Source organism: Somniosus microcephalus, chromosome 5 (genome assembly GCF_052327205.1).
Source record: "Somniosus microcephalus isolate GS21.2 chromosome 5, FLI_Smic_1.0, whole genome shotgun sequence".
Lineage (NCBI taxonomy): Eukaryota > Metazoa > Chordata > Chondrichthyes > Squaliformes > Somniosidae > Somniosus > Somniosus microcephalus.
The window spans coordinates 193,048,957-193,064,003 of NC_140991.1; the positions used below are offsets into that span (position 1 = coordinate 193,048,957).

Consider the following 15,047-nt stretch of genomic DNA (forward strand, 5'->3'; position numbering starts at 1 on the left):
AAGTGACTACCCTTGTGACTATTTGTGCAGTATCTTTCTCTTACGCATGCTCCTACGTGGTGCTTGCCCTGTGGCTTCAGCAGATGTGGAGGCCCCTTGCTCACTTTCTTGCTGCTCCTGTCTCGACACATTTGGTGGGCGTCCTTTGCGGTTGCGAACCTGTGAGGGCTCAGCAACAGTCTGCTGCTCCTGCGGCTGTGCAGGGGTTGAGACGCCGATCTCAGTTGGATGGGGACTCTGGTGGGGCTCTGACCGAGGACTTGGCAGTGGCATGGAAGTGTGAGCGCTTGGAGAGGAGCCCCCACTTCCTTGTTCTCTGCCACCAACACCCCTCTCGTGGATCAGGTCCACCTCAGTGCTTGCAAGTAGCTTGAGAGCACATTGCTGCACATCAGGGGGGCCATGGGGACCCATATCTGCACTGGCAGTCCTACTCAGAAGGACTTCCATGAAGGTCTGGTTTCTCTGTTCAGTAGCTGACCATCGCTCCTCCAGAGATGTCAGTCTATTCTGAACACTCACCATGTTTTCTACACTCTGGCGACTTAGCTCCTCCATGGCTGTAGCCATCCTCTCGTCTACTGTAGCCATCCTTTCCACGGAGGTTGCCATCCTTTCTGTGGTGCTGCGTTCATGCGCCAATGACTCCACAAAGGCTCTGCTCATGTTCGCGAGGACTCCTCCATTTGCTCCACACTCGCAGCGACCCTGGAGACAAAACCTGCCAGAGACTCCTGCACCTGTTCCTGGAGTTCCAGCACCACTGTTCTTCTGGATGGTCCAGAGGCAGAGGGTCGACATGCAGCTGAGCCGAGCTGGGAGAATCCTGCGCCCTCCGACTAGGACTCTCCACTGCTGTCCCTGTCTCCACAATCTGCTGGTGCTCACTTGTGAGCTGTGATACACCAGGTGACAACACTACTCTATCTCGCGATGGTCCCACCGAGATGTGAGTGTCTGCGCTGGTGCTGGGTTGGCTGAATTCTGCTGACGCTGCGCCCTCAGAGGTTGCAGCTTCCTCTGAGGAGTCTGGAGGCTCAGACTGTTCCTCCTGGGTAGTGGGGACAGGTGCTTGCGATGGTCCTGTGGGGGAGTAAAGGAGAGTCAGAGATGTGAGGACAAACTTACATGCATATTGCATATTGCAGATGATCATAAGTCCATCTGTTAGAGCTTCAGAATCATATCAGCGACTCATGCAATGTCAATGAGAGAGATGAAAAACTATTCTGTCACCAGCTTTCTCTGTTGCACCTGTATGTCCGTCCCCCTCTTGCACATCGTTCTCGAGTCCCACGATCTCCAGGACTGCCTCCTCCCAAGGGGTGAGGTGGGTTCCTGAGGGTGGCCCTCCTCCTGTCCTCGCTCTTTCCCTCTTATTGTGAGCTCTCTTTTCCTGCAATGAGGGAGACAAGTGGAGTTTGAGTGAGAATGAAGGAGTGAGTGTAGAGAATCCGTATCATTGATGGTTAGAAGGAGACAAAGATGGAGTGAGTTGGCAAGACCAAGGGCCCTCCCTGTGTTTTGTAAGTTGTTTTCATAGCATCACAGTGATAGGGAGTGTGAGGGCTGCGTAGTCGAATAGTTAGGTGAATGTGACCACAGAGAGAGAGGGAATGGGTAAGGGTGCAGGGATGTCAGTGTCAAGTGGGATGTGGAGGAAGAAGTTGCTAAAGCTGAGTGCTGGTGAGGAGAGGCAATGGGGATCAGATTGAGGGTGATGGGAAAGTCATACTCACTTTTCCAATGCGCAGAAGGTCATGAAACCTCTTCCTGCACTGAAGCCAGGTTCTGCGGATCATCGACAACGAGTTGACCTCCTGGGCCACCTGGATCCACATAGCCTTCGTCTGCTGGGGAGGCTTCTTCCTCCCTGAAGAAGGGAAGAGCACCTCCTTACTAGCTCTTGCTCCCTCCACCAAAGCTTGCAGGGCGACGTCATCAAATCTGGGAGCAGACTTAGGTCTCCCGCTGCTCATTCTGCCTCCAGGTCCCTCTCACTGCAAAGGCCAAAAGGTTGGCAGTCTGCAGAAGAAGCAAGGCTTCTTGCAGACCTTAAATGCCGCAGCAATGATGACGTCATCGGAGGCGAGTTTCAGACTGAAAAAACTAATTGGGCCATGGGTTCCCACACGCTGCAACTCAATTGCCCAATTATGTGAAAATCACATCAATGTCCCACATCGATTTGGAATCGGGTGGATAACACAAAAAGCAGATGACACGACCCCAGCCCGCCCCAATGACACAATCCAGCCCTATATGTTTTATTCTTGTAAAATGCCTGCACATAACACACGTGTCTTTCCGATTCCTTTCACTAAACAAAATGTTATGGGGGAGAAATTGGGTTGCGTCACCTTTGGGACGCTAACTTCGCTATTTTTAGTGCCCCGAAAAAGTTAGTGCCCCCGCGGCCGAAATTCACCGGTAGCGCCTCAAAAAGGAGGCGGGGCGCTACTGGAAGTGCCTTGCCTCCCTCTTGGGGCGCTGTGAGTGAATATCGTGGAGCTACGTGGCGCTGCGGCACGTCGTGCCACAGTACTGCCGGCCTTCCTCCCCTTATTAAATGGGAGGGGCCTAGCGCAGTGCGACCTGGGGCCCAGCTGGGTCACCAGGGATCGGAGTGCTGGCAAAAGAGCCCGGCACTCAAGAGAAGTGCTGGGCTCACGGTGCGCAGCTGGCAGTCCACGAGGGGGCTGCTCAGAAGGCTGGGGACGGCAAAGCGGGCAGATGCTGGCAGGCGGCCAGCATCAAAAATGGCCGCCTGGCACCTTCCCTTTAATTTGTGCCGACCCGGCCGCAGGTAGGCCCCCCGACCTCGTCGGAGATAGCGTCCGGCGGTAAGTCAGGGGGCGCTACCGAAGATCGCAGCTGGGGTGCAAGCGGGGCGCTGCGCATGGTGCTAACGGTTACTGCCGCCTCTAACCACCCGCTGAATTTTGCGGGAGGCGTTGGCGCCGCCGCGCCCAGGCGCTAGTTGCTTTGCGCCCCGTTAGAGGGCACTAACGGGAGGCGCAAATCAACCAAATTTTTCCCCGTATGTGTTTTATACAAAAAATGGTAGAACTATTACTTGAAAATCTGTGATCAAAGGCCTGCTAAAATGTGTATTTCTATTGAACAGATTTTCTTATGTGCTTCCCTGTAGGATTCAGAAAGAACTCGCAGAGATCACATTGGATCCTCCTCCAAACTGCAGGTAAGAACAGTTGGATGCATTGTCTGTTGTGATGTGGAAAATATTGGTCAGGTTATTATAGAAAATACATGCTTTTTCTGGATTGTTTCCACTAGGACATTTTCCTTCTTTGCCCTCAACATGCAAGACTATGAGGTATTAGATGAGCTGTTAAAGATAAGGAAGATTGAAGCTGTTGTATGATTGCTGTATAGAATTGTGTAATTTACACGTTTTCATTAAATGATTGATGCTGATCAAAACAGCAGTTGTGAATAATGAAACAAACTGAGTTTTGTTCATTAGCATAAAGGGTGTTGGTTCAGAATGAGGCTTTCATTTGCTGTTGAAGTTCAAAAAAGCATTGATTTACAATTGTTTCAGGAAATGTTCTATTTGGCTGTGACTATTCATGTGCTAATCGTATTAGTCTTAGTTTAGAAAACGTTTATGCTGTTGGCCAGTTTCAGTGCCTGTCTTGCTATTTGCTTGCCTTTTTATGTGGTTCTCAAATATTACAGTTACATTTTAATTGCATTTTAAAATTTTGATTAATTTTTCAACATGAAGTTTTTGTAATAGCATATGATGTGCTACATATCTTTCATTGTTTCTTTACATAACCAAGAACTGTTGCTTCTGTACATTTTTAATTGATATTTCAAAAGTAGCAATAATTCCTGTATTAAAGCTGAGTGCTATTTTTGACTTGTTGATAAAATGATTAGCAAGCATTTAAGATTTTTGTCACTTATTGATTGATCCTCATACCTTGGAAGTGCATTGAAGTAGGTTCCACACATTTAATAGTATTATGTTAATGCTTCCACCCAGAAGTTTAAATTACATTATCTGAATATTTGTAAAGTGAGTATTTGCGAACCATTTCTGAATTCTGCAACATTAGGCAACAGCAAGTATATGGTGTTTGGTAAAAATTTAATATTGCACCCCTTCTAAATTTTGCATAAGTGGATTGTTGACTTTTTGCTATCACCATTCTGCCCTGTCTAGAAAACTAGATTTCTGGAGGGATATGTTTGTAGTATGAAAATGGAGCCATTAAAAGTTAAAATAAGTGTATTGGTTTACTTTTGTATATAATTTCTATTGCCAATAGCAGAAAATTTCCACATGAAAAATGGTGTGTTTGCTGAATAGATCATACCTTGCTTAATCTAAGCAACCTGTGGAGCTACTGACCATGGAATATAGAAACTGTAATTACAGTCGTTTCTGTTGTTTTTTTACATTTTGGATTCATGGTTTGGATTCACAATTTATTGAAAAATTGAAAAGTGTAGAATATATTTCTTGATAAATTTCTTCCAGTAATTCAATACAAGACCATTTCAGAGAGTGACGGTTAAATGGTTTACAACTGCCTGAGGTTGTGATTATTACAACTTTGAAATCACTTCCACATGTTCAATTTTTATAATCTGAATTATGTGTACTGCACTTTTATTCTGTTTTTTCCTGCTAGTGGCAGATGTCATAGCAGATATTGACAGCCTGTGCATTTCAGGGAGTTATTGCAAGTTAATAATTTTGACATGATCAATGTAAATCGATTGAGTGATAACCTACAATTAATTACCAGGAAATAGCTGTCATTGTATATTAAGTATTAAGCCAGAAAACAGTTTTTTTGCTGTACAGTCAGTTTTTAATTAATCAAGGCTTTGGACCTTGAAAATTATTAATCTTAACCACTTTGATTATTATAATAATATATGAATCAGTGGTGGTAGTTGAACAGGATGGATTTGGTCTTGTTAATGTTAAGCTGGAGAAGTTCTGGCTTATCCACAATTTGATGTTGATTAGGCAGTTGGACAGTATAGAAATAGTCATGGTATCAAGGGTGGTGGCAGATTAAAATAATTTTTGAACTTGTTTTTATGGTTTTTTGTAATCTAAAATTGAATGAAAAGAAATAACTGTCAAGTTTTAAAACTGCAGCAGTTCTGCTGCTGCTTAAAAAAAACTCTATCTTTAAAGCCGTGATCATAAGTGATAACTCAGATTTTTCAAGGAAATGTCTTAAAGGCTGCATTTACACTACAATTGTAATATCAGTGTAAATAGACCCTAAATTATGTCATCAGACTATTAAGCATTGACTCTTAATGAAATAAGGGAACATCTGTAAACGCTCATATTGTATCATTACATCTTGCTTCTTTCTGCCAAAAGATCATTTGCACGTATTTACAACCAAATAGTTCAGATATTATTTTTCACTTGTGTCCATTCTTAGTGACCATGCAATGTAATCAACTTATTTTTCTTGAAACTAATAATGATCAATACAGTTATATTTAGAAACTGTAGGCTGTTAGCATGTCTTTAAAGGATAAATTAGTTTTTATTGCTCTGGGTTATTAAAAGAAAAAAAAATCACCCTTATAAGCCTTTAATCTCGTGATTACATCTTCTTAATCACAAATTCCCATGCCATATAAATAAATTGCTACCGACTTTCTAGTATGGTTAATGTGGTACTGTGTGAGGTTTCAGTGGTTCTGCTTATTGGTTTGGTCTGTATTTTAAGCAAGATGAGCAAGTTGTTACCACATAAGCAATGCTCTGATTTATTCTGGGTCAATATATGACCTCATGTTCATTTTTTACATTGCCCAAAGCCCATATGACTCTCGTGACTCTTTTGTAGTATTTCTTTATGTAAGCTTATTGGAGTTACAATCTTAGGGGGCGATTTTCTGACATCGGAGGAGGCGGGTTTCGAGACAGGAAAATCAGATTCAAAGAGGTTGGGTTTGGAACCCGCCTCCAACCTGCTTCCGTAGGATTTTGCCGGTTCCGGTTTTGGAAGTCGGGAAACGCTCCCGACTCCAGCTGGCCATTGCACTATTTAACATCCTTAAATGCTCGTTAAGGGCCTCTCTAAGCCTATTTTGAGAGGCCCTCGTGTTTTCTTCAGCTTTTCGGTGTGATCCACGCACCTCTTAAACCACGCCAGGTAAACCTGGCGGGTTGACTCGTGGGTGGCCTCACTGCTGCAGGTCTAACAAGACATCGTTTATTGCAGCAAGGATTACTTGCAGGTGCCAGACCTTGGCTTTAAAAGGTCTCTGAGCACTTTTAGAAGGCCTTCCAAAGTCAGAGGTGCTGCAACTTGACTCCATCAACTGTGGGACCTCCTTGGAAGACCCTCTCCCCGCTTGCAATGAGCGCTTCCCCAAAGGAGGCATCTACAAGCAGCATGGGAACCATTCGTTTTCTTTCTGCATGGACCTCAGATGAGGATGAGGAGGAGGAGGAGGAGGATCTGGAGGAGGAGGAGGAGGAGGAGGAGGAGGAGGTCAGAGCCCGGGATGCAAGGGATGAACTTATCATGGCCAGATTTGCATAGGTTGCTTAAGTTGGCACATGTCCTTGGCTCCATCCTAGGACATCATTGACAATGGACATGACTCTCTGGCCTCCTTTCACTCAGGCCACCAACCTGAGAACACAAGTGTGGCAGTGCCCGCAATGTGGAGCTGCCTAAGGCGAAAGAACAGATGGCATAACGCCAACATTTTGGCTTGAAATCATTTTAATGCTTTCCAACAGGGATCGCATTTCATCAATACACAGAAACAGTCTCCCAATCTGCACACAGATCTGGAGGTTATCTCCCTTGCCAGCTGTACCCACACAGCCTTGGTTTCTTTGGCAGGCCTCTTCCTCCGAGATGAGTGGAAGAGCACCTCCATGCTAGCTGTCACCCCTGCCAACAACATTTGCAGCGCCTCATCCGAGAGCCTCGGGTAGGCCCTTGCCTTGGAATTGGACATAGCCGTTTCTCAAAAGATGTTGGAGGTGGTGCAGGAGATGCAGAAATGCTGTGGAATGAGCCAAGATTAGCAAGAAGCCATAAAATCAGACTGGAAAAGTGCTGTAAACAGAGGCGAGTTTCAGTCCCAAAACACTAATTGAGCAAGGGCATCTCATACCTCTGAAATCAAGTGGCCAATCATGGGAAAATCACAAATTTTTGAAACCTATCAGTGGAGGCGAGTTTCAAACCCACCCAAACTGAAACCCGCCTCCATCCCACCTCCGGTGGGAAAATCGTCCCCTTAGTCTCTCTGTAAACTTACTATTTTTAATTCCTTACTATAGTTCCAATACTCTTGAATTTCTAGAGCGTATTCTTGCTTTATTTATGATGATCTGGAGGGAGGCTATTTTTCATCGCAAAGGTCTCATTCTTTTCTCTATCAGTTTTGATTAACTTCATATTCTGGTGAGATAGTGACATAGCCATCATAACCATGCCAATATAAGTTTGACTATCCTCATCAGCATTTTCATTAGCTTTTGCATAAGCATTGTACATGATAATCTTAAGTCATGGGGGGGGAATTTTAACCTAAAAAAACGAATGGGTTGGGGTCTTGTGGGAAGTTAAAGTGTTAAAAATCTGAATCCTGACCAGAACCCACCTCCAAACCGCCCACTTTCGGTATTAATGGAGGCAGGACGGGGGGCGGGCAGCCAACCCGCTCACAGGAGGCGGATCATCTATTAAAATATTGTAATGAGGCTAGCAGCCTCTGCTTTATTCTCTCTCTCACCCTTACTCTCACAATTACCCTCTCTCACACTGGCCGTTCCCCTGGTACGGCTGGTACGGCTCTCATCTTCACTCCCTTAAAACCAAGGGACGCAGACTTGAACAGATATGGCGGACAACTGGTTTAGCCATTCACTGCCAGATCTGGCTGGACCACGTAAAGCACTATCGGGTCCTGCTCTTGTCTGCCAAAATTGGTTACTATTCCAGAATCACTCTGGAATGCAAAGATAATCCCCGGCTTCTATTCTCCACTGCTAACCATCTTCTTAAATCCCTCTGCCCTGTCTCCTCCACCCTCACCTCCGACACCAAGTGTGAGAAGCTCAAGAACTTCTTTGTCTCTAAGATTGAGACCATCCGTTCAGCTGCCCCTGCCACTTCCCTTCCTTCCCCTAGCCCACTGGGCCAAACTTCCTCTAAGGTTCCCCCCTGCCCTAGCCCTAAACTCGCATCTTTCTTCAGTTTCTCGCCAATCTCCCCTCATGACCACTCCGCGTTCATCTTGTCCAGGAGATCCAGTTCCTGCTCCCTCGACCCTATTTCCACCAAACTGCTGACCACCCAACTTCCTTTTCTGGCTCCCATGTTAGCTGACATTGTTAACGGTTCTCTCTCCTCAAGTACTGTCCCCCTCTCCCTCAAATCTGCCATCATCAACCCTCTCCTCAAAAAACCAACCCTTGACTCCTCCGTCCTTGCAAACTACCGCCCCATCTCCAACTTCCCGTTCCTCTCCAAAGTCCTTGAGCGTGTTGTCGCCTCCCAAATCGATGCCCATCTTTCCCACAACTCCATGTTTGAATCCCTCCAATCAGGTTTCCGTCCCTGTCACCGTACCAAAATGGCTCTTATCAAAGTCACAAATGACATCCTTTGTGACTGTGATAAAGGTAAACTATCCCTCCTCGTCCTTCTTGACTTGTCTGCAGCCTTTGACACGGTTGACCACTCCATTCTTTTCCAACGCCTCTCCATTGTCATCCAGCTGGGTGGGACTGCACTCGCCTGGTTCCATTCTTATCTATCTAAATGTAGCCAGAGAATCACCTGCAAAGGCTTCTCTTCCCGCTCCCGCATCGTTACCTCTGGGGTCCCCCAAGGATCTATCCTTGGCCCCCTCCTATTTCTCTTCTACATGCTGCCCCTTGGCGACATCATCCGAAAACACAACGTCAGTTTCCACATGACCGCTGATGACACCCAGCTCTACCTCGCCACCACTTCTCTCGATCCCTCCATTGTCAGACTGTTTGTCCAACATCCAGTTCTGGATGAGCAGAAATTTTCTCCAATTAAATATTTGGAAGACTGAAGCCATTGTTTTCGGTCCCCGCCACAAACTCCGTTCCCTAGTCATTGACTCCATCCCTCTCCCTAACATCTGTCTGAGGCTGAACCAGAATGTTCGCAACCTTGGTGTCATATTTGGCCCTGAAATGCGCTTTCGACCACATATCCACGGCATAACTAAGACCACCTATTTCCACCTCCGTAGCATCGCCCGTCTCCGCCCTTGCCTCAGCTCATCCGCTGCAGAAACCCTCATCCATGCCTTTGTTACATCTAGACTTGACTATTCCAATGCACTCCTAGCTGGTCTCCCACATTCTACCCTAAGTAAACTTGAGGTCATCCAAAACTCGGCTGCCCGTGTCCTAACTAGCACCAAGTCCCGTTCACCCATCACCCCTGTGCTTGCTGAACTACATTAGCACCCGGTTAAGCAACGCCTCGATTTCAGAATTCTCATCCTTGTTTTCAAATCCCTCCATGGCCTCACCCCTGCCCTATCTCTGTAATCTCCTGCAGCCCCACAACCCCCCGAGATACCTGCGCTCCTCTAATTCTGCCGTCTTGAACATCCCTGATTATAATCGCTCAACCATTGGTGGCTGTGCCTTCTGTTGCCTTGGCCCTAAGCTCTGGAAATCCCTGTCTAAACCTCTCTGCCTCTCTACCTCTCTTTCCTCCTTTAAGACGCTCCTTAAAACCTAACTCTTTGACCAAGCTTTTGGTCACCTGCCCTAATTTCTCCTTATGTGGCCTCGGTGTCAAATTTTCTTTTGTCTTGTAATACTCCTGTGAAGCGCCTTAGGACGTTTTACTACATTAAAGGCACTATATAAATACAAGTTGTTGTTGTTATTGTTGTTTAACCTCCATTTTGAATTTGACTTTAGATGGTCGGGTTTTGCAGACCTTGTGAAACCCACCAGCTAACGCAAGGCAAGGACTGCTGGTCCAGGAGGTAAGTGCCTTTACACTTATTTCCTGAATCGAGCGTTCCTGCCTCACCTATCCCCTGCGATTGAAGACCCTTCCCCCCCAGGCCTCTGATTCCCCCTCCCCCCCGCCCCCGGCCTCTGATTTCTCTATCCCGCCCCCCACCTCGGGTCTCCGATTCCACCCTCCACCTCCCACCCCCCATATGCCTCCGGCCCCCAGTCATTGCCAACAAACCCCCACCCCCTCCGCAGACACCAATTCCCCGCTCCTCTGGCCCTCCCCCTATTCATCCGGCTGCTGCTCATTCCCGAACCCCCTCTCCGGCTCCTCCGGCCCCCGACCCTCACCAACCCCCACCTCCGTGCTGGTCTTGGCCTCCAATTCCCCCACCCCCCCCACGTTCTCCAGCATTTCCCGACCGCTTCTGAGCCCAACCATGCTCCCAACCCACCTTCTTCATTAAAATTCAGCCCCATATCTCTGTAGCTTGATCATCATTTTTGTATTCCCAAAAGACAATCATTCAAAAATTTCACATGCAGAGTAATTAACAGGCGTGGTCCACTTTGACACTAGCAGTATGTCCATACACAAATTAATCGAGCCTTTTACAAGCAAATGTAATGCTTAACAGTTCCACCTTGATGTATTTGTCTCGTGCATCAATCAAAATGCTGCATATGCAACAGGTTGTCACTGATTGCCATACCTTTGCTAGCATAATCCCTAATCCTGTCTGTAAATGCATCAACTGAAAGTTTTATTAGTCTTTCAGGACCATAGAACTTCAAATTTTGCCATCTTGCACCCTGTTCATGATTTCAGCTTGATTGAGTAGTCTTTTCTAATAACGCTTTAACAGATGAAACTATTACCAAAAAGTCTGGTATGAATTTACCCAGATGATTGATCAGATTTAGGTCTTTTTTGTACCATGGATGTGGCATGTTTGTCAGATGTAATGCCGTCATTATTAATGATGTCACCAACAAATGTCAGCTCTGTGACTCCAGATACACATGTCTTTATGAATAGGTTGACTCTTCTAGCAACTTCAGATACTCGCCAAAATCTATGTCATGTTCCTCTTTGGATAAACCCCACACTACTATATCATCTATTGATGTGTCAACACCATCAATGTATTTATGTATCGTAAGAGTGATCTTGCGATATACTTTGGAGCAGAACCAATGCAGAAAGGAAGTCATAAAAATCTGTACACCTCATAAGGAGTATTGAACGTGCATAACTTAGTAAGTGGTTCATTCAATTTCTGGTGCCGGAAACTTGAGAATGCATCTAACTTGGAAAATTATTTTGTACTATAATTTCCTCATAAATCTGAAGCTTGAAATGTTTCACATTAATTGCATTATTTAAGTCTGAGGTTCAAGCAAATTTGCAATTTACCACGTTTTGTCAACAATTACTTAAAAAAAAATTCTTACTCCATTAGTCCATCTATATTCTTTACAACCTCTTAAGTACTCTTTTCTATCAAGTTCCATTTAAAATTGTATTCTCTCTATGTAAGTTATAGTACTGGGTAAATCCTGATCTGGGGTTCCCCCAACAAATAATCCAATCCTTGAAACTGCACTGGAAGCTGGCGTAAGTAGGAGCTCAAAATGGCATGGCGCCCTCTACAGGGCATCTGGGATATGTGTGAACTGGGCAAACAACTGTGTATCTCCTTAACCAATCAGATTGAAGTATTGTGAAATGAACAGCACAGTCTGAACCAGGAGGTGTAAGTTAGAATCGTGAATTCAGTGTCAAATCAGTTACAGAAAGCATTATACACGGAAAGAAAGATTGGATTAAGAGAGAAAGGAAAAAAGAGACAGGAAGAAAAAGGGAAAAAAAATTAAATAAAAAAAAAATCTCCAACAACAATTAAAAGCTGAAAGAATGAGACTCCACACTTGTAATAGTTAATTTTCAATGCCAGTTGAAAATGCAGGTTGTTTGGCAGTAATTAAGACTTACCACGTTGTTAAAAAGGGTACTTAGACTGAATTGGACAAGCTCTCACTTTTCTGTGGCGAGTTTAGTTCAAATCTGCCACGCAAATACAGGAACTTCACTGTGTTCAATGCATTTCATTGGTGAGTCAGACAAAATATGCTGTTTTCGCGAAGCTAACAGCGGATTTTTGTGTTTAACCACGCATCTGCCCTTGCCTGAAGTTGTTGTGCGATTTGCGCCTGAATAACAGTGAGTACCGTTGGTTCACCGTTACTTTGATGGTAAATTCTGACCCGTTGTGTTCTGTATAAGTGTTTCCTGTGTCAATTTGATCCTTTACTGCGAATCCCCTTTTCACTAGATTGAGTTTCTCAAAAACGGTCATGCCTAAAAGTGGCTGAGCCTCTTAGATACAACTTATAATCAGTCTTGTATATGACATTGCCAATACACCTTTTTATCACTGCTATGTCTGCTTCCAAGTTACCATGATATCATAGAATCATCGAATGGTTACAGCACAGAAGGAGGCCATTCGGCCCGTCGAGCCCATGCCGGCTCTCTGCAAGAGCACTTCAGCTAGTTCCACTCCCCTGCCCTTTCTCCGTAGCTCTCCAAGTTTTTTTCCTTCAGGTACTTATCCAATTCCCTTTTGAAAGCCACGATTGAATCTGCCTCCACCACCCTTTCAGGCAATGCATTCCAAATCATAACCACTCGCTGCATAAAAAAGTTTTTCTTCATATCGCCTTTGGTTCTTCTGCCAATCACCTTAAATCTGTGTCCTCTGGTTCTCAACCCTTCCGCCAATGGGAACAGTTTCTCTCTATCTACTCTGTCTAGACCCTTCATGATTTTGAGCACCTCTATCAAATCTCCTCTCAACCTTCTCTGTTCTAAGGAGAACAACTCCAGCTTCTCCAGTCTATCCATGTAACTAAAGTCTTTTATCCCTGGAACCATTCTCATAAACCTTTTCTGCACCTTCTCTAAGGCCTTCACGTCCTTCCTAAACTGCAGTGCCCAGAATTGGACACAATATTCTAGTTGAGGCTGAACCAATGTTTTATAAAGGTTCAACATAACTTCCTTGCTTTTGTACTCTATGCCTCCATTTATGGAGCCCAGGATCCCGTGTGCTTTTTTAACTGCTTTCTCAACCTGCCCTGCCACCTTCAACCCCCTTTAGAATTGTACCCTTTAGTTTATATTGCTTCTCCTTGTTCTTCCTACCAAAATTTATCACTTTGCACTTTTCTGCGTTAAATTTCATCTGCCACGTGTCCGCCCATTCCACCAGCCTGCCTATGTCCTCTTGAATTCTATCACTATCCTCATTGTTCACTATACTTCCAAGTTTTGTGTCATTTGCAAATTTTGAAATTGTGCCCTGTACACCCAAGTCCAAGAGTCATTAATATATATCAAGAAAAGCAGTGGTCCTAGTACTGACCCCTGAGGGGTTCACCACTACTGTCATTTAGCCAATTTCATATCCATGCTGCCACTGTCCCTTTTATTCCATGGGCTTCAACTTTGCTGTCAAGCATATTATGTGGCACTTTATCAAATGCCTTTTGGAAGTCCATGCACACCATGTCAACCGCATTGCCCTCATCAACCCTCTCTGTTACCTCATCAAAAAAAACTCAATCAAGTTAGTTAAAACACAATTTGCCTTTAACAAACCTGTGCTGGCTTTCCTTAATTAATCCACACTTGTCCAAGTGACTGTTAATTTTGTCCCGGATTATCATTTAGTAAAGCTTTCCCACTACTGAGGTTAGATTGGCCTGTAGTTACTGGGTTTATCCTTCCACCCTTTTTTGAACAATGGTGTAACATTTGCAATTCTCCAGTCCTCTGGCAGCAGCCCCGTATCCAAGGAAGATTGGAAGGTTATGGCCAGTACCTCCATAATTTCCACCCTTACTTCCCTCAGCATCCTAGCATGCATCCCATTTGGTCCTGCTGACTTATCTACTTTAAGTACCTCCTCTTTATCAATTTTTATCCCATCCAGTATCTCAACTACCTCCTCTTTCACTATGACTTTGGCAGCATCTTCTTCCTTGGTAAAGGCAGATGCAAAGTACTTATTTAGTACCTCAGCCATGCCCTCTGCGTAGGTCACCATTTTGGTCCCTAATATTCTGTCCACTGGTATAGCTACTGTTAGGGGGCCTATATACTACTCCTACCAGTGTTTTCTGCCCCTTGTTATTCCTTATCTCCACCCATACTGATTCTACTTCCTGATCTTCCGAGCCGAGATCCTTTCTCGCTACTGTCCTTATGTCATCCTTTATTGTCAGGGCTACGCCCCCTCCTTTTCCATTCTGCCTGTCTTTTCGAAACTTCAAGTACCCTGGAACATTTAGTTCCCAACCTTGGCCACCTTGCAACCATGTCTCTGTAATGGCTATTAGATCAAACCCATTTATCTCTATTTGTGCCACTAGTTCATCTATCTTGTTACGAATGCTTCATGCATTCAGATAAAGAACCTTTAATTTAAATGTTTTACCATTATTCCCTGCTTTGACCTTATTCTCTGCTGCACTGCTACCATTAAACTCGCTGGGGGAGAAATTCAGTATCGCCCCATTTGGGGCGCAATTATCGGCCGGGCGCAAAGATTACTGCAAACTTGGCTTTTATCGCCCCTGGAGGTGATTGGAGCACTAAATCAGGCGCTTCACACCTGCCTTAAGGCGCAAAGGCCGAGGAGCGAGGCGCTACTTCAGAGTGCTGGCGAAGCTCATGTGATGTCAGTCAGCAATGGAACACAGACACAATGGCGCCGGCCAGTTCTTGAAGGGGAGGGTTGATCTTGCTCTCCATCCACATCCTGCTCATTGCAGCCTTGAATCTCGGCCTGGAGAGACCTGTACATCAAATCTGCTGGAAAGAACAATGGAGAGACCCAGGGAAAGAGCTCAGAGTGCAGCCCCCACAGCCTCTTCTAAATCGATACAAGGAAGGGCAAATCAAAATGAACCTGCAAAGTGCTGCTCAGTACCCAAAACTCCTTCACACAGCATTGAATCTCTCCAGAAGTCTCTCTCGCTCTCTCTC

The 15,047-nt window shown here is 45.1% G+C and overlaps 1 protein-coding gene across 1 annotated transcript in view; it reads left to right on the forward strand.

Annotated features, from left to right (window-relative positions):
• LOC147117497 (ubiquitin-conjugating enzyme E2 E2) overlaps positions 1-15,047 on the forward strand; it is a 554,464-nt gene that overhangs the window by 27,322 nt on the left and 512,095 nt on the right. Inside the window, exon 3 of the mRNA XM_085988520.1 lies at positions 3,152-3,202. Within this exon, the coding sequence (XP_085844646.1) occupies positions 3,152-3,202 (51 nt within the window). The remainder of the gene's footprint in view (positions 1-3,151; positions 3,203-15,047) is intronic.